General features: G+C 58.7%; 1 protein-coding gene across 7 annotated transcripts in view; it reads left to right on the forward strand.

Moving 5' to 3' along the window:
• Positions 1-24479, forward strand: part of PI4KA (phosphatidylinositol 4-kinase alpha) — a 94484-nt gene extending 70005 nt beyond the window's left edge. Inside the window, exons 26-55 of one of the 7 annotated variants that reach the window (XM_024763688.1) lie at positions 251-332; positions 485-568; positions 665-754; positions 1244-1363; positions 3041-3133; positions 3567-3723; positions 3948-4075; positions 9039-9197; positions 9471-9622; positions 10791-10898; positions 11068-11195; positions 12103-12222; positions 12317-12396; positions 12486-12679; positions 13548-13638; positions 13947-14114; positions 14318-14371; positions 15850-15970; positions 17450-17579; positions 18380-18450; positions 19531-19603; positions 19682-19752; positions 20345-20454; positions 20872-20976; positions 21066-21191; positions 21528-21648; positions 21823-21982; positions 22592-22681; positions 23114-23197; positions 24096-24478. In XM_024763688.1, coding sequence (XP_024619456.1) covers positions 251-332; positions 485-568; positions 665-754; positions 1244-1363; positions 3041-3133; positions 3567-3723; positions 3948-4075; positions 9039-9197; positions 9471-9622; positions 10791-10898; positions 11068-11195; positions 12103-12222; positions 12317-12396; positions 12486-12679; positions 13548-13638; positions 13947-14114; positions 14318-14371; positions 15850-15970; positions 17450-17579; positions 18380-18450; positions 19531-19603; positions 19682-19752; positions 20345-20454; positions 20872-20976; positions 21066-21191; positions 21528-21648; positions 21823-21982; positions 22592-22681; positions 23114-23197; positions 24096-24147 — 3322 coding nt within the window. In that variant the 3' untranslated portion in view covers positions 24148-24478. Of the gene's footprint in view, positions 1-250; positions 333-484; positions 569-664; positions 755-1243; positions 1364-3040; positions 3134-3566; positions 3724-3947; positions 4076-9038; positions 9198-9470; positions 9623-10790; positions 10899-11067; positions 11196-12102; positions 12223-12316; positions 12397-12485; positions 12680-13547; positions 13639-13946; positions 14115-14317; positions 14372-15849; positions 15971-17449; positions 17580-18379; positions 18451-19530; positions 19604-19681; positions 19753-20344; positions 20455-20871; positions 20977-21065; positions 21241-21527; positions 21649-21822; positions 21983-22591; positions 22682-23113; positions 23198-24095 lie in introns of those variants that run through there. The other 6 variants (XM_024763690.1, XR_003005744.1, XM_024763689.1 and 3 more) reach the window with 6 other exon arrangements.
• The last annotated feature ends 1152 nt before the right edge of the window (positions 24480-25631 follow it).

A 25631-nucleotide genomic window follows, 5' to 3' on the forward strand; every position in this document is an offset into this window, starting at 1 on the left:
TGTCGGCACCCCCAGCCCCCCATTGTTCAAGGGTCACCTGTCCTGCCATGTTCCACGTGAGGGTACAGGGGCCTTGGTTGAAAACAGGGAGGATCCCTGTGCGAAGCAGGGAGTGGTCTGGCCAGCGCATAACCAAGATGATGGGGCTGGGGGGGGCTGGGGCTGGGCAGCAGGAGGGGTGAGGGGCCTTAAGGAGCACAGCTCCTTGGACAGGTGGCTTCTGGGCCCTGAGAGGTGGCTCTGGGTGCAGATTCCCCCACTTGCTCTGGAGCGGGACGGTGCTGAAGACCATGCTGGACATCCTGCAGACCCTGTCGCTGTCACTGAACGCCGTGAGTACCCCGCCCACCCTTCTGAGCCTAGCTCATGCCACAAGCCGTGAATGGGGGGTTGGGGGGCTCCCATCACAGATGGGAGGGGTGGGGGAAGGGAGGGAGGTGCTACGTAGGGACCTGCTTTGGAAGAGGGACCTGTGTGCTTTCAGGATATTCACAAGGACCAGCCTTACTACGACATTCCGGACGCCCCCTATCGCATTACTGTTCCCGACACCTGCGAAGCGCGAGAGGTGGGCCGGGGGTTCGAACTTCAACACAAGGCTCTGGGGCACATGGTCCAGCCCTGTGTTCACTAAGCTCTGACAGCCCAGTGCACCCTCTTCCAGAGCATCGTCAAGGACTTCGCTGCGCGCTGTGCGATGATCCTGCAGGAGGCCATGAAGTGGGCGCCCACAGTCACCAAGTCTCACCTACAGGTACTTTCTTGAAATCACCAAAAAGCATCCTGGGGAGCTCCTTCCAGCCTTGCAGAGAGCTGTAGCCAGACAGCGTGCTGGAAATACCGACAGCACTGGTGTGAACTAGCAGACCAGGAACACTGGTCCAGGCCCAGGGTAATGGGACACCCTGTGGGGTGAGCATGCTGGTCAGGGGCCAGGAGGGCAGGTGCGGTGGGACTGGGGGGCAGGCCCAGGGGAGCCGACCGCTTATAGTAGGCAGAACTAGGGGTGCATGCGGGCTGGGCAAGAGTGGCATGGCCAGGAGCCCGGCAGGCCAGCAGGAACAGTGGCTGGCTCTGGCTCTGGCTCTGGTCCCAAGGGAGTGGCAGCCCGAGCGGAGCCATCTCTTCAGTGGATCAGGGCGGGCGATGCCAGCCTTAGAGCCAGGGTTCCCTCCCCCACCTCACACGTGCTGCACAAGGCTTGCTTTTACCTTTAAAATAACACGGCACTTCCCCGTCTCAGGAATACCTGAACAAACACCAGAACTGGGTGTCGGGGCTGTCGCAGCACACGGGGCTGGCCATGGCCACCGAGAGCATCCTTCAGTTTGCCAGCTACAACAAGCAGAACACCACCCTTGGGGTACGTGTGCCTCTGGGGAGCAGGGTCTCCAGCCGTGGGAGCCCTGCCCCCATATGGGGAGCTTGCGGTGTCTGTGGCAGACCCCAGGCTCGGGGGAGCTGCTCACCATGTTTCTGACGGAGCTCTAAGGTTGATCCTTTATGAGGATCAGGTCCACGACGGACGAAGTTTCCTGCTGGACACGGTCAGCACGTTTTATGGTCACGCTGGCCTGGCCATCCATTGGACCGAGCTGCACCCCATGTCCTTGGCTTCGTCTCGTTCTGCTCGAGGTTCATTTAGGGGCAGCACGTGCGCTGAGGGGTTCCCTCTGAACCAGATCAGAGACTCGCCTCAAAGCTGGTGGTTGGCAGCAGTGGCCTGTCCGGCAGTGGTGCGATTTGGTGTCTCCCAACCCTGGGGCCCAGTGCAGGGTCTCTGCGGTCCGTGGGAGCCCAGGCGGCCACATGCACCTCTATGCTGCCCGCTCTGGGGTCAGGGGAGGCCAGGCGCCCAGGTGGGAAGGGAGCCGCCCCTTAGGCAGGCTGAGGATGCGGGCAGAGGCCACCAGGGCTCGGTCCTGGTCCAAGGTGATGTTGCCTAAAAGATTTTGGGATTTTTCCACAGAAAAGTAGATTTAGGTTAGGTTTTTCCCTTTCCTGTTGCTCAGGAGGGAAGGACCATTTTTATCTTGTGTTTTTTTTTGTTTTTTTTTGTTTTTTTTTGTTTTTTTTTTGTTTTTTTTAATCTTGTGATTTGATCGCTGGTTGTTGGGAGACCCCGGCCCTAGAGCCCCTGCCCTGCAGAAGGTGCAGCCTGTGGCCTGGCTGACCTCTCCGCCCAGAGGGGAGTGGGCTGGGGGTTGATTTGGGCACAGGAGCAGGGTCAGAGAGATGCAAGGGAGGGTCTGGCAGCACTCGGTCCCTCAGGACTGTGCTCAGCCTGGCGAGAGGACCCCGTGTCCCCACTTCCTGGGAAGCAGGCCGAGGTCAGGGACAGTGAGTGGCAGAGCCAGTTTCCCACACATGCCTGCTCCAGGCCACTGTCTCCAAAAAATGTAATGCACTCTCAGGTCACCTTTTTAAAAATGAACCAGCTTAAAATTTTTATGAGAAAACCGTGTATTTTTTGTTTGTGGTTCAGTTTTACTGTTTATATCTTTTCCCCTGACCTTCTTTCCCCCCACCCCTACCACCCAAAATAAAAAGTTGCCCAAAACTGCAGCATCTGAGGGTTGGTTGTCTCCAGTAGTGTCCGTGTATGACGACTGGCAGTGCTGGTGTGTAGGGAACAGAGCTGAAGGGACAGTGTGAGGTGGCCCTGGGGACACTGGGCAGGTCCAGCTGGAGGAGGGGCCTGGAGGGGTGGGCAGACTGGAGAGGCGAGGCCAAGGCAGGGGAAGTGGGGGCCGTGTGAGCCGAGGTCCCTTCCAAGTGTGGGCAGCCACACCAGTGGGGGTGAAGTAGCTGGCCATGGAGCAAAGCTGTAGTCCCAGCTGCCTTCCGGAGATGTTTCAGAGTAAAATGTTTAAAACTCTGTTTTCCATGCGACCTGGCAGACCCCAGAGCGTGTTTAGAGGTGTTTCATTTTATTCACTTGCCATTGCTGGAGATTTTAATAACCCGGGTCTGAGCATGACAGCCTCACTGCACTGGGCTTTGGCCACGAGGGTGTGCAGTCACTGTCCCGTCTCTGCAGGCGACTCAGCTCACGGAGCGGCCAGCCTGCGTGAAGAAGGACTACTCCAACTTCATGGCATCCCTCAACCTGCGCAACCGCTACGCAGGCGAGGTAGCCGCCCGCCGGGTCGGGGCCCCCTAGCGTCCTCTCCTTCCTGGTGGGGGTGGGAGGTCTGTCTTGGGGGGAAGGTTTGGTTCTTGGAAGGAGTGGGAGCTCCTCTCTAGTCAAGTCTTGTGAATAAGAGAGCAACACCTTTCTTGGGAAAAAAAGTAATGTCCGACTCAAGAAGCGCGCGGCTGATCTTGTTTAGCCCATGTGCAGGCAGCTCTGCTGTAGCTCAGTGTTGGATTCAGACATCAGGGCCGGGTCCCCGCCCTCGGGGACTATCCAGAATGGTGGGAGCAGCACTTGTTTCTAGAGGAGGAGTTCCGGGGCACCATGCGCGGTGGCGGCAGCACCCAGACGAGCCTGTCACTCCGCGTGGGCAACGAAGCCCCGTGGTCTGGGTGGCCAGGCCACATGTGCCTCCGCTGACCTTCCACAGGTGTATGGGATGATCCGCTTCTCAGACGCCACAGGCCAGACGTCTGACCTGAACAAAATGATGGTCCAGGAGCTGAAGGCAGCATTGGGCGCGGGTGACCCTCAGCACTACACAGAGGCCATGTTCAAGCTGACGGCCATGCTCATCAGCAGCAAAGGTACCGCCCAGGCCCGGGCCACCTTGCTGTCCCAGGGAGCGAGTCCTGGCCACGCAGAGAGCCTGCGCTCCCCCGGGAGATCCCTGCGGCGTCACGCACGGGACTGGGGTGGGGCTGTAATTAAAAGGCCAGCGCTTTTCCGGCCAGTGCCAATTGTCCTGCTGACCCAGGGAGGCTGTGGGTCGACCTGTCGGGGCCTCTGAACAGCATGCATTTGGTTCCAGACTGTGACCCGCAGCTCCTCCATCACCTGTGCTGGGGTCCCCTCCAGATGTTCAACGAGCACGGCATGGAGACGGCCCTGGCCTGCTGGGAGTGGCTGCTGGCTGGCAAGAATGGAGTGGAAGTGCCGGTAAGACGCCGGCTGCAGGCGGCTGTGGGGTGAGAGGTGGAGAGCCAGTCCTGGCCCCTTGGATGACAAGCGTGGAGACCCCGGGAAAGCCCCTCACCCTACAGGGCCTCATATGTAAGCAAGACTGTGATATTAAAGCCTGCCCACAGGACTGTCACTGGGACCAGAGGGATTGTGTTAAAGGACCCAGTGGTGCTTGAAGCTGTTATTTTTCCAAAGCTCGGCAGGGGGAGCCATTTCTCCACAAGTGGACACTTGTGTTTATCCACAGTGACCGCGTCCTACCTGCCGACTCTGGGACAGCAGCCCTCCTGCTGGAGGGGGCCCACGGGGAGGGTCTACACACCCTTTCAGCTGATGGGATGAACACCTAAGAACAGATTTATTTTTCAAAGATCCCATTAATTTTCACAGTAATGGGATTGGACATGTTTTTTCTGAGTTTCTTAAGATAATGAGATAAGTGGTCAGAAAGAGTGTTCTGTGTATTTTGCCCCTGAGGGTCAGCTGGATAACTTCCAAGGATGGAACTGGAGTGTTCCAGGCGTGGAGGTGGCCGACCGTAGTCGTACCTCCTCACGGAGTTTGTGTCCAGCTCACGGTGGCAGGCGTCTGTGGAGGGGCCAAGTCGGGTGGTGGGGAGCAGAGACACTGGCCCCTGCCCCTCAGGAGGGAAGTCGGTTGGGTCTGGGCTCTCGCCTAGCTGGCTGTGCTGTCTTCAGGGTTCCAGGACAGGTCCCTGCCTGTGTGTCGAGGGTGATGGCAAGGGGTCTGCGCAGAGTCTTTGTGAGGATGAGCCGACCTGGCCCACCTCACGGCACCTGTTGTCACTGCAGGGCAGGGGCTCTTCAGTCACAGCTACGTCCCACTCCGTCAGGACCCGTGCGTGTATTGTCTTCATCTGTGTTCACTGCTGTGTGATACACGCCTTGTAACAGTGCTGTCTGTGTTGTCACATGCTTTTCCTAAGCCTTATGGGTGTATCCAGACCATTTCCCGTCCTCACTTACCTCTGTAGGCCTGGGTCTGTAGTTCTCCTCAGCGCTTCCTGGGCTGCAGGTGGCGGGAGTGAACTTGCAGCCTAGTTCACCTTCATCTCGTGCTTTGGCTGTTCTTCCTGGGTCTGTGATCCTAAGTTGCCTTTGGCATGTTACACACATCTATCATCTGTTGGCTTGCATTGTTCCTGGGGAGAAATCCACAAATTATCATCCTTTCTCAGTATGTGCTATTGTTTGTTTGTTTTTCCTTTTAGCTATTCTTAGGGTTTTTTTATCTTTGATTTTTAATAGTTTGACTCTGTTGTGCTTGGGTGTGGTTTTCTGTGTATTTTATGTTGGGATTCCTTGAACTTCCTAAATCTAGAGATGTCAGGTTTTTCATCAGACTTGGAAAGTTTCAGGCCAGTATTTCATTAAATACATTTTTTACCTGGTTCGCCCCTTCTCACTTGGGCTCCAGGGACGCCTGTGGTGCAGATGTTGTGACGATGGCAGTGTCCGAGGGTCGTCAGCATTCTCTTGGGTTGTTTTCATTCTTTCTCTCGCTTTGGTCCATTTTCATTGGCCTCCTTCCAGTTCCCTAGTACTTCCTCCTGCCTTATTCATTCTGTTGTTAAACCTTTTTTTTTTTTTTTTTTTTTTTTTGCGGTATGCGGGCCTCTCACTGTTGTGGCCTCTCCCGTTGCGGAGCACAGGCTCTGGACGCGCAGGCTCAGCGGCCACGGCTCATGGGCCCAGCCGCTTTGCGGCATGTGGGATCTTCCCGGACCAGGGCACGAACCCGTGTCCCCTGCATCGGCAGGCGGACTCTCAACCACTGTGCCAGCAGGGAAGCCTGTTAAACCATTTTTAATGTATTTTATTTCAGATATCATAATCCTCAGATCTAGTATTTCAGTTTCTTTTTTATACTTTGTATTTCTTTCCTGAGAATCTCTGTATCTTCACCTTTTCTATCTTTTCTGGTAAATCTCTAAACATATTTACGACAATTATTTGAAAATTCTTATCTGGTCGGTTAGTTCTAGCATCAGGGTCATCTGTGTTCAAGTTTGTGACCGTGGACCTGACACTGTGTTTAGAAAAACAGTGGAGACTAAGGGTCCCTGCTGCTTTATCTTCTCCTTGTGCCTGGTGGCTGAAGTGAAGGCCGCACCCCCGAGGGGCTCATCTTGGCAAGAAGGGTGGGTTCTTCCTGCTTTACATCACACCTTCACATCTTCCTTTTTTTTTTTTTCTCTAGTTGCGGTGAGCAGGGGCTACTCTTCGTTGAAGTGCGCAGGCTTTTCATTGCAGTGGCTTGTCTTGTTGTGGAGCATAGGCTCTAGGCACACGGGCTTCAGTAGTTGTGGCATGCAGGCTCAGTAGTTGTGGCTCACAGGCTCTAAAGCACAGGCTCAGTAGTTGTGGCACACAGGCTTAGTTGCTCCGCAGTATGTGGGATGTTCCCAGACCAGGGATCAAACCTGTGTCCCCTGCATTGGCAGGTAGATTCTTAACCACTGAGCCACCAGGGAAGTCCCCAAGGAGGGGTTTTTATGCCAAGCAAATTGCTATGTCATTTGGGGTCTGTCAGACTCCAGTCTGTCCCCTGCCTCTGCCATCATCAGTAGCTCGGCTGGCTTGAGGTTTGGGCCTTGGCAGGTCCGTCCACCACTCGTGCCAGACCTAGTGCTGGCCCCGGGCTGTTGGGCTCATCCTTCCCAGGGAAATGTGATCTCTCTCTGGAAAGCAGCTCTTGGCAGCTCTTCACCTGCCCTCCTCAACAGCCCGACAGCTATGTGTGGGTTTGGTGTCACCAAGCTCTTGCTGTTGGCTCAAGGCTGAAGGCTGTCTGTCTCCCTGCTCCTGGCCTCTGCAACGATCTGCTGTCCAGGCCCAGCTATGCTCCACACCCCAAAGTGGGGGCCGTTCCCCTATATTTCTATGTCTTTAGTATCATTGCACCCTGGTGTTTCATTTTTTCTATTATCTGCCAATGTTTGCTGGTTATGGAGCAATTGGAAGGTATGAGCACAAAGAAGAAAACAAAAATCGTCCGTAGCCCCAACTCAGAGGCGGGTGCTGCTGGAGTCTTTTGCATTCGTGGGGAGATAAAGCCTGAGCAATCTTATTGGTCTCATATAGCACAAGGGTCTGGGCCTTCGTTCCACTGAGACAGGAAAGAATTCTGGTCCCCTGGTTCTGTAACCCGTAACAAGAGCACAGGCCCAGACTGGCCCCCACCGTCCCGCAGTCTGTAAACGCCCAGACAAAATCCTCATGGCCCTCTCTGCCCCCCGACACTCCACGGCGAGCCTTAGCGAATCCTGTCAGGTCTACCTTTTATCTTTAAAGCATCTTCAGAATTTGACCACCTCCCAGCAGCCTGGCCCAGCCCCTGTCTCTCCCTTGCACTTGGAGACAACCCAGCCCCTGCTATCCCCCCAGGCCCCTCCACCTTCTCTACACAGAGGAGCCAGGAAAATGGGTCAGATCAGGACCCTTCCACTCCCGGACTTGTCCATGCTGCTTGTGCTCACGCAGAGCAGAGGTGGACAGTGTCTGACCAGCAAGGCCCCTCTGCCCCCTGTTGCCGCCACAGGCACCCTGCAATCCCTGCTGTCCCGGCCCCGGTGGGCTCCTGCTTTAGACTGCGGGTGCCGCTCCCTCCCCGGCAGCGCTGTCCTCAAACAGGTTTTCTCCAGGGCTGGTCTGAGCTGTATCCTCCACCTGGGATCTCCCCAGCCGCCCTGCCTGAAATGCCGCCACGCCATCCCCGCTTCCCTTCACGGCTGTTTGCCCCCAGCGGAGAGCGCCGTGCAGTCTGTAGGCTGCTTCTAGTCAGCCTGGACCTGAGTTGTGTTTGTTCACACTCATGCCACGAGCCTGGAAGGCAGGCCCTGGCCAAGGTGGCGACCAGGACGGGGGTACAAATGGTGGGCAGGCAACCTGGTGGGCTGCTCCCTTACCCTCCACCCTGCAACACGTTTGGCTGCAGGGACGACCGCCGGGAGTCCATCCTTGTGTCGTGGATGGGCTTCTGTCTGCGCTGGACTCTGTCCTCACCTCATGGCCTCCAGATGGCTTCTGTGCCTGCAGGCAGGGAGGAGGGCAGAGGCGAGTGTCACCTCCCTGCCTTCTTCCTCAGGGCTGCCCTGACTCCCACTGCTCACTCCTGCTAACGAGTGGGCGAGGGGACCTGAGACTGGCTGCCTGGCGCCCTGAGCAGCCATGGAATGGGAGGAGGGATGGGGTTCCCGTGTCCCCGCAGGGGCTCTGGATGCCCTGGAAGGAGCCACTGGCTGTTGTCAGGCCACAGAGGCTGCTCCCCTGCGAACCCCTCACCCAGGCTGGTGGGGTCACAGGCTCCACTCGGCCCCCACAGTTCTTCCCTGAGCCCGGATAGCGGCATAAAGGTGTCGTGTGGGGTCCATGGGGGTGGAGAGGAGGAACTGGGTTCTGGAGCCCGCCACGCCCCTGCCACTGCCAGCCCAGAGGCCCTGAGCAGGCGGCCTCCCCTGCGTGGTTTCCAGGCAGTGCTGTCACAGGTGGGCTGCACCACAAAGCAGGACACCTCCTGGCTGTGGTCCAGGAGAGGCTTCTGGTGAAAAAAGGCTGGAAAGTGGGATCATGGGGAGATCTTAGTGATTTTTTTTTTTCCTTCATACCTTCCTCGGTTTTCTAATTTTGTTCAGTGAGCATATATTCCTTTTATGATTAAAAAAACAAAACGGGGGCTTCCCTGGTGGCGCAGTGGTAGAGAGTCCGCCTGCCGATGCAGGGGACACGGGTTCGTGACCCGGTCCGGGAGGAGGCTGGGGCCGTGAGCCATGGCCGCTGAGCCTGCGCGTCCGGAGCCTGTGCTCCGCAACGGGAGAGGCCACAACAGTGAGAGGCCCGCGTACCGCAAAAAAAACGCCAAAAAACCAGCAAGCCTCTTTCTGCGCCCCACGGAGGGGCTAACATCTGCATTCTTGCAGTTCATGCGGGAGATGGCGGGGGCCTGGCAGATGACAGTGGAGCAGAAGTTCGGCCTGTTTTCTGCGGAGATAAAGGAAGCAGACCCCTTGGCTGCGTCGGAAGCCAGTCAGCCCAAACCCTGTGCCCCCGAGGTGACCCCTCACTGCATCTGGATCGATGTACGTACCCCCGTCTCCCCTGTGCTCCACCCACTCTTCCCCGGGGTCGGGGGCTGCCCTGGGACTCCAGGTTGAAGACTGCCCCACCTCGGGGGTAACTGGCCCATCTCTCTCCCCACGCCCCGCCGGTCTCGTCCCTTTGCCCCGTAGACCCCACCTGCCCTCCTGTGGGCCTGAGCCCCTCCTTGGCAGGCAGTGGTGGCTCGAGGGTGGGCGGCCACCTGGCCCCGCCAGCAACATGGCCCCACCAGCAGCGTATCCCTTTCCGTCCAGTTCCTGGTGCAGCGGTTCGAGATTGCCAAGTACTGCAGCTCTGATCAGGTGGAGATCTTCTCCAGCCTACTGCAGCGGTCCATGTCTCTGAGCATTGGGGGCACTGCGGGGAGCATGAACCGGCATGTGGCGGCCATCGGGCCCCGCTTCAAGTGAGAGCTCACCTCAGGGCCTGCTCCCCCGGGTTTCCTGTGGTTGGTCACTTGTTCACCAGAAACTGACCGAGCCCGCCTGGGAAAGGCATCCGCACATGATGGCCGAGGCCACCACGCCCTCTCGGGGCTGGGGACATGGGGCAGCGTGCTGTCCACAGCAGGGAAGTGCGCAGGAGGTGCTTCATGTGGGGACCCGGCCAGCCAAACGCTGGGGGTGGGCAGCAGCAAAAGGATTCTGGTGACACACTGGAGAGGGAAAAACGGCCAGCTGTGTGGCAGAGCCTGGTGTGACAGCTCAGGCCCATTACCCTCTGGGGCCGATTGTGCCAGTTGCACACCAAGCCCTGTGCAAAACCAGCAACACCGGGGGAGGGCACACACCCCAATAGGCAGCATGTGGCCCAGTGGGCCTCAAACCAGGTGCGGTGGTCAGGGGCGCTGTGGACGCAGCAAGAGGGCCTGGCCTGGCATGGGGAGGGCTCTTGACTGGGCCTGCAGATACCTGGGGGCTCAGATGGAAGGAGGGTGAGGGGCCCCTGCAGGTGGGCACCACTCCGTCTACCTGTTCCCCTCCCTGAGCTCTTGACTCATGTTCCTGAAGCCCACTGGGCACGCCCTCGGGCCGTGCTTCTCAAACCAGTACCCAAGGGCTAGTTCTCTTTTTCCCTAATTTTCAGTCTGTTGTGGACCTATACTTTTACAAATTGCAACGAGAATGGGTTAGTAGGAGAGGATCCATGCTGGACCGTCCCAGCCATGGGAAGTGGCCATGGAGACGAGCAGTAGGGCTGCCCATTCCTGACCAGCGCGTCTGCGGATGCCTGCAGGGCAGCCCTGATCTTGCAGAATCCAAGCAGATTGTTCTTAGAACCTGAGTTCTACCTTCGTAGTCCCCGTAGGTGATGGTACCTCAGGGAGTGGTTTGCAGTTTGTGGGACCAAAGCTTCTGGCCGAGGGGCAGAGTCACACACATGTTGTTTTCCCCCCAACAAAAGTGAAGATTTAAAAAATCTTTCGTAAGGCATCAGGGTACAGTAATCCGAGACAGGTGACCACCTGCCCGATCCACAGCCCTGGCGGGAGGGCTCTGCCGCCTGCAGGTGGGCCCTGAGCTCAGGGAGAGGTTTGCAGGAGGCGCCACTCGCTGACCGGGGCCGTCTTGCAGGCTGCTGACCCTCGGCCTGACCCTCCTGCACGCGGACGTGCTTCCCAATGCGACCATCCGCAACGTGCTCCGCGAGAAGATCTACTCCACTGCCTTCGACTACTTCAGGTGCTGCCCCCACCCCACCCCCAGCCCCCAGGCCTGGGTCACTCGGCCTGCTGGGTGCCGACCCCCGGCTTAGTGGCCCGACTTGTCATTAGGAGGCTGCGCGCCCCACCTTGCCGCGCTTCCTGACTCCTAGACCCTGGCACTCACCCTCGTCCCTGGCTGTTTGCAGTTGTCCCCCAAAGTTCCCTACGCAGGGAGAGAAGAGGCTGCGTGAGGACATAAGCATAATGATTAAGTTCTGGACCGCCATGTTCTCAGATAAGAAGTACCTGACTGCCAGCCAGCTCGTTCCCCCAGGTGAGCCCCAGCCTCAGCTGTGCTGCATGGTCACCAGAGGCCCATGCCTGCCCGGTCACCTCTTCTCTGGCCGCTGCTGGGGAGCAGGAAGGAGGGCAAGGTCTCCAAGCAGACAGGCAGACACCCCCTGGTGTAACTTCCCAGCACGGGGCCATTCTCAGGGGCCCCCTGCATGCCCGACAGTCTGTATTGGACTACGGCCTATGTGCTGGAAGGGATAGGGCACGGTCCATTGTCACCTGGTGGGGCCAGTCTTACCGGCAGGTGACTCCAACATGGGGGGTCGTGGGAACGTCCCCTGAGGACAGGCACTTGCCCTGCAGCAGTTGGGGACCAGGGGCAGGTTTCTGGAAGAGGTGACGTGTGAGCTGCATCTTGGAGCATGGAGGGTGGATGGGGTCAGGGAAAGGCGCTGAAGTGGGAGCCAGCAGCCGCCCCCACAGGAGGAAGCCCTGCTCTTGTTTCTCTGAAGCATGTAGCTGGTCACGCGCCCAGGCTGGGGGAGGCGCATGTCTCTGCAGGCAGACCCACGTGGACAGCCTGGCCGCCACGAAAGGGAAAAGCAGGCACAGTGATTGTAAGCAGCTCTTGGCTCCACTCAGAGCAGGGCAGGCAGCCCTGCCATCTGTCCCCACGGGTCCCCGAGTCATCGCCATGTAGGAGGACACTGGGAGGTCAGTGCCATAACTGATCAAGGCGGCTCCTCGATTTGCTTTGCTTTGGGCTCAGGGGAACATAACACACTTTAGAAAGCTTCCATCTGCAGTGGTTCATGAGGAACTTTGCAGACGCCTGGTTCGTCCAGGGAAGCCGTCACCGGCCGTCTCCCCCACCTGCTCCCCCACAGCTGCTTTGTCTGTGGTGAAGGTCCAGACACCTCTTTCTAGAATGCAGTGTCTGCCCACAGATAACCAGGACACCCGGAGCAATCTGGACATAGCGGTTGGCTCGCGCCAGCAGGCTACACAAGGCTGGATCAACACCTACCCGCTGTCTAGCGGCATGTCCACCATCTCCAAGAAGTCAGGTCGGTGGGGCTTTGCTGCCGGGTCCCTTGGGTCCTCAGGGTCATAGAGCAGCTCCAAGGGACACTCTGTGCCGTCCCCCCCCCCCCCCCCCCCGCATGTCCAAGAAGACCAACCGGGGCTCCCAGCTGCACAAGTACTACATGAAGCGCCGGACGCTGCTGCTGTCCCTGCTGGTGAGGCCCGTGCGCCATGCCTGCAGCGCTGGGGTAGGGGAGGGGCGCGGGCCACGCAGAGGCACATCCGTGTCTGTGTCCCTCACCAGGCCACTGAGATCGAGCGTCTCATCACGTGGTACAACCCACTGTCAGCCCCGGAGCTAGAGCTGGACCAGGCTGGAGAGAGCAGCGTGGCCAACTGGAGGTCCAAGTACATCAGCCTGAGCGAGAAGCAGTGGAAGGACAATGTGAACCTCGCCTGGAACATCTCTCCTCATCTGGCCGTGCAACTGCCAGCCAGGTGGGCTGCCTGAGAGGCCGTGCCGGAGGTCCAGCACAAGGCACCTGGCAGGGGGAGGGCACGTGTCACAGCCAAGGACTGTAAGGGAAGAGCCATCGTAGCCCCAGATGCTCCCCAGTCCTGTGCAGTGGTAGGGTCTGTCCTGCCAGGGGCCCAGCACCCCGGAGCCCGAGGAGATAACATCAGGGCACCCCAGGGCCTCACCTTGTTCGATGAGGAAAGGAAACACCTGTGGTTACTCTGGGAGGTAGGCCTGGGGGGTCTGGGTTGGTTCCTGGGTGGCATCTTCAGGCAGCAGGCTACTCAGAGGGGTGGCTGGCAACTGAGTGTCCTGTGGGCTGTCCTGAGGCAGCTCTTAACAGGGACAGGACTCAGGCTGGTAGGTGCTGAGAGGGGCTTCCCAGGCCCCCTGTGCTGCATCCCAGTAGACTCCATGTGCCTGCGTGCAGGGTGGGCCTTTCTTCCCCAGAGCCCATGGTGCATACTTACTGCTTCCTTCTTCGGGTCCTAAGTCCTCCTCAGGACCGGATCGCAGCCTGACGGTATTTAGGCAGCAGCTGCCTGCCTTAGCCTTGGGCGGTCACACCTGAACACTTTGCACCCACCCTCCCACCTGCTAGCGTGCCTTCTGGCCCACGGGTGCCACAACGTGGATGGGTGCTTTGGGGGCCAGGCCAAGGGAGGTGTCCTTGGAAGGATCATTCCTGCTCCAAGGAGTTCTGCCCTTGGGTCACAGCCGGTCACAGTAAACACCATGTCAGTAGCCACAGTGCTCAGATGTCACTGGGTGTTGGTCCACATCCCTTAGTCCAGGGCTCCCCCAGCCCCCGTCTTCAGTGTCTGCCACCCACACCCTCTTTGCCTGTAGGTTCAAAAACACAGAAGCTATCGGCAATGAGGTGACCCGTCTGGTTCGCTTGGACCCAGGAGCCGTTAGTGACATCCCCGAAGCCATCAAGGTAGCATGGCGGGTAGTGTGCTGGGGCCTGGTCCTAAGTGCACAGAAACAAAACTGCCTCCAGGGATGCCTGGAGGCGAGGAACACAACCAAAACCCACTGACCTCAGTGGTACCACGATTTTTCTGATCTCTTGTGTTATCTACTCTTCGGATGAATCATTTACTGTGTTTATAGTAGAAAAACGTTGAGTGTATTTCACCCTGGTTGAAGTTGTGCTGTTGTATGTAATGTGTCAGAAGCTGTTATAAATGCCTTGCAGTTTTCACTCCTTGGGGCCATCCCTGTGACTCCCTTCTTCCTCCCCAGTTCCTGGTCACCTGGCACACCATCGACGCCGATGCCCCCGAGCTCAGCCATGTGCTGTGCTGGGCACCCGCAGACCCACCCACAGGCCTGTCCTACTTCTCCAGCATGTACCCGCCGCACCCACTCACGGCGCAGTATGGGGTCAAAGTCCTACGGTCCTTCCCGCCGGTGAGCCCATCTGCTGGGTCGACCTCGGGGGGCTGCCCAGCCCCACGGGGGGACAGAGGGCAGGCCTGATTGAGGGTGAGGACGTGTCCTGGGGGTGGAGTGACAGCAGGGCCAGTCCAGGTGGGGTGGGGCCCTGGGACCCCTGTCCTGCCTGGTGCTCTCACCCCTTCCTGAGTCATGACTGCTCCTCCCCCACCACACAGGATGCCATCCTGTTCTACATCCCCCAGATTGTGCAGGCCCTCAGGTATGACAAGGTAAGGCATGCAGCACAGGGCTACCAGCCTGGAGGGCCGGGCGGGCAGCGGGACGGAGCCCAGGAGCAGGGCCACTGAGCTGGGACCTGGGCCTGAGGTCTCTCACCCCCATGTGGTCGTCCAGCACCCAAGGCCCAGTCCTGCTGTGCTGGGTGAACAGGTTCTGGAAACATTGCTGGCTGCTTCCTCAGGGTGGGCGACCTGGCCTGGGACCCGTACCTGCTGGATGGGGGTCTCAGCAGGTCCCCTAGCTCCCAAATCCAGCTCCCCGTCTCCTGGGTGGAGTGGCCAAGGGGTTGGAGGAGACAGCATGTGTATTAGTGAGCTCAGGCCACCCTGGCAAAGTACACAGACTCGGGGCTTAAACTACAGGGAGCTCGTTCCACACAGTCTGGAGGCTGGACATCTGAGATCCAGGGGTCAGCAGGGCTGGTTTGCCCAAGGCCCTCTCCTTGCCGTGTAGACGGCGGCTTCTCCCTGTATCCCCACATGGCTGTCCATTTGTCTGTGTCCTAATCTCTTCTTATAAGGATATAAGTCAGATCGGATCAGGGCCCCCTACTGATCTCATGTAACTTCATCAGTTCTTTAAAGGCCTATATCCAAATACAGTCACATTCTGAGGTACTGGGGAGTACATGCACATAGGGGCCTGGCAAAGGGCCTGGCCAGAAAACACCCACGGGGTGACCACAGCCCGGAGCCCTCACCACCCGCGCTTCATCACGGTGCCACACCCAAGCCTGCGTCTGAGGGCAGCAGCGTCTACCCCTCCTGCTCCTGCCCATACACCCCCCTGCCCTGGGCTCACAGGGCCCCAGAACACCCCATGCCCTGGCCAAGCCTGGAGACCCTGCACTGGAGGTTGCACATTCATGGTTCATCTTTAGATCTAGTTGCTGGGTTAGAATTGGGTTATTTGAAGTTTGACCTGTTTGGGAAGCCCACCCACCCAAGTTGAGGACATCTGTCCAAGGAATACTTTACCAGATGGGCCGCAAATGACTGTGGAGAGGGAGAGGCTGCACCCCCGGAGTCTTCCAGAAAGGCCAGCTGCCTTTGTAACCTAGGACATGGGAATTCAGCCTGAGCTGGGAGTGACGTAGGGTTTTCTGGGACCCGTCCATCACTGGGCAGCGTCTTCTAGACACCAGTCCACAGGGGCGCATTTGAAACCCGCCTGCCCACGCGTCGTGCTTGACGACAGCAGAAGCTGGTTAGAGTCTAGGGCTTAGAGTCCAGAGGAGGGAACAGAGGAGACAAAAGCTGGTGCATGCCTGCATAGACAAAGACCCCGGCGGCTGGCCAGCCAGCTGGACTCGGGCTCAACTCCGCCGCGCAGGAGAGGTGCTCACAGCCGGCACCGCTCAACCACGCTTCTTTCTGGGTCTGCCAAGCGTGGAGTTATTGCTGCTTGGATAAGAGTGGCCTCTCTTGGTGGAGTGTGGCCAGCCTGGGCTGACCTTGCTTTCCTACAGATGGGCTATGTGCGGGAGTATATTCTGTGGGCGGCATCCAAGTCCCAGCTCCTGGCACACCAATTCATCTGGAACATGAAGACGAACATCTATGTGGATGAAGAGGGGCACCAGAAAGACCGTGAGTGCCCGTCCCTCGGGCCCCACCCCGTCCTCACCACCTGCCCAGGGTCATCATTCCTCCACTCCCACCTCTGACCCCTGCCTGGCTCCCAAGACCCTATGGCTCGGTCCTGCAGCTCCACGGGCAGTGCTTCCCAAACCAGGTCATCTCAGGATCCTCACACCCTTGAAAACTACAGACCCTCAAAGAGCTTGGGTTTATGTGGCCTTTGGCCATCCATACTCACCAACATTAGAAATTAAAAATAGAGGGCTTCCCTGGTGGCGCAGTGGTTAAGAATCTGCCTGCCAATGCAGGGGACAAGGGTTTGAGCCCTGGTCTGGGAAGATCCCACATGCCGCGGAGCAACTAAGCCCGTGCGCCACAACTACTGAGCCTGTGCTCTAGAGCCCGCGAGCCACAACTACTGAGCCCGTGTGCCACAACTACTGAAGCCCGCGTGCCTAGAGCCCATGCTCCGCAACAAGAGAAGCCACCGCAGTGAGAAGCCCGCACACTGTAACGAAGAGTAGCCCCCGCTCGTCGCAACCAGAGAAAGCCTGCGTGCAGCAACAAAGCCCCAAAGCAGCTAAAATTTAAAAAAATAGAGACCCATCTCACATAAACATAACTTTTAAAGAAGTGAGCAAGAAGAGTAGCATTGTTTAACACGTTTACAGGCCCCTTTAGTGCCTGTGGGAGATGAGGTCATCAGTGCGGTGGGAGATCCCCTCACTCTGCCTCTGCATTTCATGTCAGAATATGCTGTTTGGGCTGAAGTGGCTGCAGGAGATTGGGCCTTGCTGACCTATAGTTGGAAACGGAGGAGTGTCTGGTGTTCAGGCCCCCATGGGTGCCCCCCGCCAATGCTACCAAGCTTGGCGGGATGGTTTCTCAGGGGTTCAGTGCAGTGAGGAGTCTGAACCGTGTTGTGAGCCTCACTCTCTGTTCATCCAGCCCCTGCTTGCCCTGCACTCGCCCCTCGCAAGACCTGTAACACCCGCTGTGGTCACACCCAACGTGCAGGGCAGGGTCTCCAGTGCTGACGCATTTCATGACACAGTATTTAAAGATCTTGTGTGTGGAGCCCCAGCTGCCTCACAGGACAGAAACGTTTCTGACTGCTGGGAAACTGTCAGGCTTTTTTGTCAAGCTTAACAAAGTTTTGTAGTTGTTTTCCTTAAATGGCAGATTCATTTTATTGATTTTCAAGAAAATATCTGCCATAAGTCTACATCTGAGTGACTTTACCTTATCTGTTAGTCACTCCTTCAAGTAAAAATGACGTTCCCTGGAAGAGGGGACAGTCAGATGCAGGTACTCCCGTGAGACCACCACACGCTTCAGGTGCGGCCCCCGTGAGCATCCGTGATCCTGGGGCCCTTCACTCGCCACAGCCTCACGGGCATCAGCACCCTGAGGAGGGCAGACCTCCTCTGGGTGGGGTCTGGAGAGAGGGTCCCCAGGACTGCAGGCTCACCCTCGGTTTCTCTGCAGCTGACATTGGCGACCTCCTGGAACAGCTGGTGGAAGAGATCACAAGCTCCCTGTCTGGCCCGGCCAAGGACTTCTACCAGCGGGAATTCGACTTCTTCAACAAGATCACTAACGTGTCAGCCATCATCAAGTAAGTGGCATCTTCTCCAGGCCCCACTTGTGGGAGCTGCCCAAGGAGCTTCGTAGACTCCTGACGTCTCCTGCTAAGGAACAGCCAGACGGGGAGTCTGCTCCCACCGTCCAGGGCCCCCGTGGGCATAGAAGATGCACAGAAAACAACATCTCAGGTTCACTTTGGGTCTTGCCCAAGCCTGAGGACACCTGCTCTCCAGGTTCTGATGGTCCCCGTGGTGTTAGGGAAACCAGACTCCTTTGCAGCCGCGAGGTCCTTTCTTGATTCACCTCCTGGGCCCTCATTCACGTGGAGTAGACGCCAACCTTGGACGTCTTGGCCACCCATTTGTGCAGGATGGGGCCCCAGGGTTGCAGATGCTGGCCAAGCGCCTGGGGAGGCAGCAGGGGAGCCCTAGTGCTGTTCCTCCAGGTGCCTAGTCGCCACACTGTCCCCAGTGCTCAGGCTCCCCCGCTACCCCATCACTGCGGGCCATGTGTCCCATGGTCCTCTCCTGACCAGTTCTAAGCAGAGCGGCAACGTGGCTGCAGAGATGGAGGGTCAGGGTGGACTCCCTGGGCCTCTGCCACGTGAGGCGTGATTCCATTTCACTCGCCTTGTCGTGGGGCGCAGAGGTCTGAGGGTCTGCCCGAGGCCACACTGCCAGTAAACCACGTAGCCCGCAGCCTGACCCCCACAGCATTGTACACCCCCTTCCCATGCCCCAGGTGGCAGAGTGCAGGGCTAGGGCCCTCGGACAGGAGGGCCTGTCTGTGCCCCGAAGCCACAGACACCAGTGTCTGTGTCTTGTTCTCCAGGCCCTACCCTAAAGGTGACGAGAGGAAGAGGGCTTGTCTGTCGGCTCTGTCTGAAGTGAAGGTGCAGCCTGGTGAGCAGGGTTCGAGGCCAGTGAGACGGGGGTCTGGGGGACCCTGGGTGCCCAGAACCCCTCTCCAGAACCTGCCCCTGCCAGTGGTCACTCTTGGTTCTCCTAGCTACAGCTGTTTTCTGAAGGCCGAGGCCCTGTCCTTGGCAGCTGTGGTTCTAGAAGTTTCCTGAGCTCCAGTGTAACAGAAGCAACGCAGGCCACACAGTGGACTTAGGGAGGAGCAGGGGTGTCCCAGGTGTGCTAGGGCCTGTAGGATGAGGGCGCCCATGCCCCACTCCCTGGTGCTCTTGCCACGTGGTCAGATCCATGTCTTTTCAAGACAAGATGGGAACCCAGACGTCACCGCACAGCTCTCCGTTCTTAAGTCTTACACACTCGTTCTTCAAAACCCTGGCCTTGCACACTTGCCCACTGCCCGCCTCAGTGGTGGGCACTAGTGCAGGGCCCTGGGTGGGCCTCTCCTGACTGTGCTGAGCCCTGCCCAGCCCCGCCCCAGAGAACACTCAGCCTCCCAGAGGACACCATGCTGCTGGGTCGTGTCCCCGAGGCACTGGGGAGCCAGCTGGGCTCTAGAGCAGAGTGGAGCTTGGGCCGTGTGAGGGAGGCTGGGCTGGCGAGGGAAGGAGAGTGGATGAGGTGGGGGCCTGCATGCTCCCCAGGGGCCCAGTCCCTCCCACCAGGACCCCGCCTCAAGCACCCCCACCTCCGGGGGCTCGGGGAACTGTGGTCCCTGACCAGGAAGGGCCTTCTCTCAACCTGCGCTGACAGGGTTGAGCTGGGGGTGTCAGGTGGATGGGTGCTGGGGCTCCTGTGTCCTGTGGCATTGGCGGCCAGTGGCTTGAGAAGCTGAGGGTTTAGGGTGTCCTCTTGGAGAAGCGTCTGCGGGAGGTGGTTGCCCCATGTGGAACGTCAGGATGGGCCCAGGGAAACAGCACAGAGTCAGGGAAGACAGCCTTACCGGCCTTGGAACAAGGAGTCGGCGGTGCCGCAGGCAAGGCCCTTGAGGCCTAAGCACAGCCCCGTCTGCTGGGAAAGCCTCATCCTGCTCGGGCCCTGGGATGTCCCTTCTGTCCCTCATAGGCTGCTACCTGCCCAGCAACCCCGAGGCCATCGTGCTGGACATCGACTACAAGTCCGGGACGCCCATGCAGAGGTGAGGCACCACCTGCAAACTCCCCCTCACGGGCTCCCATTCCCTGTCACTTGCACCCCATTCTCTTTTGTTTTCCAGCGCTGCAAAGGCCCCGTATCTGGCTAAGTTCAAGGTGAAACGATGCGGAGTTAGTGAACTTGAGAAGGAAGGTCAGTGGGGCACGTCCGATGTAGTTTGGGGTCCCCATGAACGGTGACAGCCTCCGGCCAGTCAGTCTGGGCCCTTGTCTGGGGGTGGCAGGCACGTGTGCAGTGACAGAGGCCCCGGGGAGGACTGGTCGGCTTGGCTGCCGTGAGTGTGACCGCAGGCTGGCAGCCTCCACAGCAGGAGTCGATTCTCTCTGTCTGGAGGCCGGGGTGTCAGCAGGGCCCTGCTCCCTCCTGAAGTGCTGTGAAGGATCCTTCTGGCCTCTTCCAGGGACAGGGCATGGTTGTTCCTCAGCTGTGGCTGCCACATACATCACACTCTGCAGTTCTGGGGGGGGCATGAATGTCGGGAGCACAGCAGCACAAGGGTGTGGACCTGGGTCCTTGCTCCTCAGCTGTTCTTAGGAAGAGACCCTGGCCCTGTGGCCCCACCCACTGACCCCTGGTGTCTGCTGGGCCTCGTTGGCCTCTTTAGGGTTTTGCAGAGATGATCCCTAAGGTTCTGTGTTGCTTCAGGCACATGATCAGGGCTCACCCCCAGCATCCTCAGAGGGCCTCTCTGCCCGCCGCTGACAGGCAGCCTCTCCCTGTGCAGGTCTGCGGTGCTGCTCAGACTCCGAGGATGAGGGCAGCACGCAGGAGGCCGATGGCCAGAAAATCTCCTGGCAAGCAGCCATCTTCAAAGTGGGAGACGACTGCCGTCAGGTAGTGGGCTGGGCAGGCAGGGCAGGGCCGGAGGTGTGCGGGGGCCGGGGCAGGCCCGCCTCTCTCCAAGACTCCAGGCACACTTCTCAGCATCATACAGAAATAGGAATCCTTGGTTTCCCATTTGGTTCTGTTGCCTTGGAGTACATCAGGGCTTTCTGCTAAACCCGGAGGCCTCTCCAGTGGCCCCCCTCCCGCTGTACACCCTGGCTGCTCAGGGGGAACTGCCCCGGGGAATGGGTGCCCCTTACTCACACCCACCGCCAGGCAGTGCATCCTCGCAGTCTGCCCAGGGAGCAGTGGGCAGTGAGGCTCAACGGGGCCTCCCTCCCTCCTCCCCCTCCCCCTCACTGGGCAGGGCCGCAGGCACCTGGAGCCAGCAGCCCACTACGACCCTGAGTCTCTCCTGGTTCCCAGGACATGCTGGCCTTGCAGATCATCGACCTCTTCAAAAACATCTTCCAGCTGGTTGGCCTGGATCTCTTCGTCTTTCCGTACCGGGTGGTGGCCACCGCCCCTGGGGTAAGTTCCCCAAGCAGTTGCTTGGGTGCTGCCCCTGTCCCTCACCCTGTGGTGTGCCCGCAGCCTGAGCCTCGGCCCTTCCTCCCTAGTGCGGGGTGATCGAGTGCATCCCTGACTGTACCTCTCGGGACCAGCTGGGCCGCCAGACCGACTTTGGCATGTACGACTATTTCACACGCCAGTACGGGGATGAGTCCACGCTGGCCTTCCAGCAGGTGGGCAGCAGGGCGGCCCCACTGCCCGCCAGCCCCAGCTCCTGCGTTGGTCAGCACCCTGTTTTCTAAGTCCTCGTATGTCTGGGGGTAAAACCAGAGCATCTGTAACCTTCCTTGGGATGAAAGGCATGCCTCGAGAGGGGCTCCCCAGGAGAAAGCTGACAGGAGTTGAAGGGGGGAAGGGGCCACAGCCCTGCACTTCAGATGCACCCACTTGTCGCTCCGACTACCAAGGTCTGGCTTGCTGATCTAGGTGCAGGCCCAGGGGTTCCAGGGTGCCCGCAGGCCCAAGAGGGCACAGCTCCAGGGCACCCTGAGCATGCTGTCTCTGCACAGGCACGCTATAACTTCATCCGCAGCATGGCTGCCTACAGCCTCCTGCTGTTCCTGCTGCAGATCAAGGACAGGCACAACGGCAACATCATGCTGGACAAGAAGGGCCACATCATCCACATCGGTGGGTGGGCATCCTGCCGCGGGGGCACCGGGGCAGGGGCTCTGGGGGTTGGGGAGCTGGGCTTCCTTTCCAGCCGCTGCTCCCCAGTGTCCCCAGGAAACAGCGGCTACAGGGCATACACCCAGCTTTGCCCTGCAGCTGATCCCAGCACGATGGCTCTTTGGGGTATTGCAGACTTTGGCTTCATGTTTGAAAGCTCCCCGGGTGGCAACCTCGGCTGGGAACCAGACATCAAGCTGACGGACGAGATGGTGATGATCATGGGGGGCAAGATGGAGGCCACCCCCTTCAAGTGGTTCATGGAGATGTGTGTCCGCGGCTACCTGGCCGTGCGGTGAGCCCCGCGGGTGGGGCGGGGGGCAGGGAGGGGCTTCCATACTGGGCCCGTTCATCCAGCAAGCCCCGCCCACCCCTCAAAGTTCTCCTCGGGTCATCTCAGGCCTTTGGTGGACACAGAACTGGGGTTGGGGCAGGGGGATGCACGGGAGGCCCCCTGAGCCCTTGCCTTCCTGTCACATCTCTGCCACCTGTGCCAGCAGCATCTTGCTCCAGGCATCAGTGACCCACCACGTTCTGCATCTCCCAGGCTTGACCTCGCCTGCCGACGCCTTGGGGCCCCTCTGAGCACCCCACCTGCCCTTCCTCCCTAGCCTGAGCCCCTGCACCCCCAGGCTGCGTGCCGGGGACTCAGGTCCTGGCTTCCAAGTGTCATGTGGCTGATGCCACAGAGCAGTGTGGGGGCACCTGGACTCCAACCCGAGTCTGTTGAAGCCTGCATGGCACGTACGCAGTTCCCTTCAAGAAGGGAGGATCCCTTCCTTAGCCAGGCACAGAACCATGGCAGGGGCCGAGGGCAGGCCCTGGGCAGGGGCTGCATGTTGACCACAGGCAGGGCCCCCACCCAGGCTGGCCTCTGTCCACCTCCTTCCCTGCCTCTCCCCAGGCCCTACATGGACGCCGTCGTCTCTCTGGTCACTCTCATGCTGGACACGGGCCTTCCCTGCTTCCGCGGCCAGACAATCAAGCTCTTGAAGTAGGTCCGGCAGGCAGGCCACTGGGGGGCGGCTGTCCCCTGAGATGGGAGCCCTTCGAGTGCTGGTAATGGGGACTGTTATCGAGGCCAAGTGCTCCCCCTTGGACGCCCAGACAGACGGGGTCCTGGGTGAGGAGCTGTCCCCAGACCTTCCGTGTGTGAGGTGCCTTGACGTAGGCGGAGGATGTACCCTGCGGCCCTTCGTCCCTCAAGGGTGTGTCTGCGCCAAGCCCCGGGGCTGCAGTGGCTCAGCCCCCTGCCAGTCCTACCCTGGCTGCAGGGCCCTGGGCCCGGGAGGTTCTGGGAAGGAGCCCAAGCCCTTGAGGCCAGCTGGGAACCGTGTCCCCACAGGAGGCCAGGCCACGTCCCTGCAGGGAGGGCAGCCTGGAGCCCTGGGGGCGGCAGCCCTGACACGGCCCTTCCCCCCACCAGGCACAGGTTCAGCCCCAACATGACAGAGCGAGAGGCCGCAAATTTCATTCTAAAGGTCATTCAGAGCTGCTTCCTCAGCAACAGGCAAGTCACCCTGTCCTGCCCCACCCATGCACCCATGTCACCTATCCAGTGTTCAGTGGGCACTTGTGCAGGCCCCCACCTGGGCCAGGTGACAGGATGCACTGCCCCGAGACGCCCAGCCCAGTGGGGCAGGAAGTGAGTTTTGAGAGGCTTCAACCCCCTTCAGCTGCTGTGGGTGCCGTGACAGGAGGGGCCTGGTGGGGGAACTGGGGCCACTAGAAGTGGTGGGGCCAGGCCTCAGTGACAGGCCTGGGAACAGGCTCTCAGGGGCTGTGACAGTCGAAGGTGGCCTTGAGGTTTATAGGCTCAACAACAGGGTGAGCGAGGGGAGTCCAGGCCCCGGGAGGTGCAGAGGCCCCAGGTCCACACCCTGGGGACAGAGAACTGGCTCCGGTGGACCCGCCGAGGTCCAGTGGCACAGGAGCGCCACTTGGTTTTGCTGACTGGGGAGCAGAGAAGTGGGGTGGCTCAGGGCAGCAGGAGGGGTTTGGAGGGCGGCATGAGGCAGGCTCTCCTGATGGTGATGTGAGGCGGGGCAGAAGGGGAGTGCACAGACCCCTTCCAGCCACATGTGAGGCCCCAAGGCTGGGAGTCAACTCCTACAGACGCACGCCCGGGCCACATCCCGGGCCCCAGGACTGAGGGCAGGCGTCTGGCTGAGGAAGGGCATCCTCTTGAGCCCACTTTGGGGCCCATGAGCAAGGAGGAGACAGGGCATAACAGGGAGGCTGTGGCCATGGGTGAGGGAGCAAGTGTCCCAGGGAGAGAGGGGCTGGCGGGCAGACAAAAAGTCTGCGATCGGGCACTCGACCTCCAGGGGTGTAGCAGGGTGGCTCAGGGGGTCGGGTCCCCAGACCAGCACAGGCCCCTCACAATCCCCTCTGCTCTCTGCTCCCAGGAGCCGGACCTATGACATGATCCAGTACTATCAGAACGACATCCCCTACTGAGGGGCAGAGTGCCGCAATCACTGCTTGCTGCTGCGCACGGCCTGCCACCTCATCAGATGGACAGATGGGCTGAGATGCCCCTGCAGAGCCCGGCAACCCGCTGCCTCCCAAGGTGTCGCCTACATGGCCCGTGTGGCTGGAATGACAATCAGAGCCAGTCTTTGCGCAGGTGTGAGCTATGCTTACACTGGACACATTCCCTGTCTTGTTCTCAGAGGTACATGAAGTATTTTCTTGTGTATAAAAAATGGAAAAATTATATTCAACCTAAGATTCAACCAACGTGAACAAAATAAAAACAAAAAAACTGCGTTGGAACCAATCCAGTACTAAGTGCATGTTCAGCTAGGGGTGGGGGGCGCCCGCCCAGGAGCCTCGCAGCCACGAGGGGCCATCCCCGGTGCCCTGACTGTGAGCTTCACAAAGACGACTCACCACAGCACAGATGTACCGAAAATAGCACTGTATTTTCCCTGATAGCTCTCAGGGCTCCCGCAGAGGCCACCCGGCCGCCCCGTTCTCATCTCTCCTCCGTAGGCGTTGCTCTGCATCCTGCCTCTGCTCCGGTCCTTCCCGGTGTCCCTCTCGACCACCTTCAGGTCCTCTACTCCAGGACACCATCGTCCTCATGCACCAACCTCCCCGCAGTATCCATCCCCACCCACATGACCCTCCAAAGACCCAAAACTAAAAAAACGATGACAAAATATCTAGAAGTAAGTCACATATAAGATTGGTTAAAAAGCAGGTAAGGACTTCCCTGGAGTCCCAGCAGTTAAGAATCTGCCTGCCAATGCAGGGGACATGGGTTCAAGCCCTGGTCTGGGAAGATCCCAGATGCCGCGATCCCAACTAAGCCCGTGTGCCACAACTGCTGAGCCTGTGCTCTAGAGCCCGCAAGCCACAGCAGCTGAGCCCACGTGCCACAAGTACAGAAGCCCGTGCGCCTAGAGCCCGTGCTTCACAACAAGAGAAGCCACTGCAATGCCAAGCCCGCGCACTGCAACAGAGTAGCCCCTGCTCGCCACAACTAGAGAAAGCTCACACACAGCATCGAAGACCCAACACAGCCAAAAATAATTAATTTTAAAAAGTAATTTAAAAAAAAAGGTAAGATACAGGTGAAGAGACTGCAGACAGTGAAAGGCAGAACAATGAAATTACCAAAAATGAGGCAAATGAGGAAATTACCAAAAAAAAGTCAAAAATGAGGCATAAAGAAAAGGAGAGTTGAATGAGACGCTCCAGTCAGCCACAACAGGATTCCAGAGTTGGTGAAAAACACCCACTCAGCTGCAGGAAGCACAATATAAATAAATATAAAGAAGCAGCCAATATGTAAGTTAAAAAAACTTTTTAAAATATTAAATTACTCCAAAAGAAGGCAAGAAAGGAAAAAGAAAAGATGGGACAAAAAGTTTTGCAATAGCAGACGACAGTCCCACTGCATCATTAATTCTGTTAAGTACGGACAACTGAGCACT

This window comes from Neophocaena asiaeorientalis, unplaced genomic scaffold (genome assembly GCF_003031525.2).
Source record: "Neophocaena asiaeorientalis asiaeorientalis breed wild unplaced genomic scaffold, Neophocaena_asiaeorientalis_V1.1 scaffold110, whole genome shotgun sequence".
Lineage (NCBI taxonomy): Eukaryota > Metazoa > Chordata > Mammalia > Artiodactyla > Phocoenidae > Neophocaena > Neophocaena asiaeorientalis.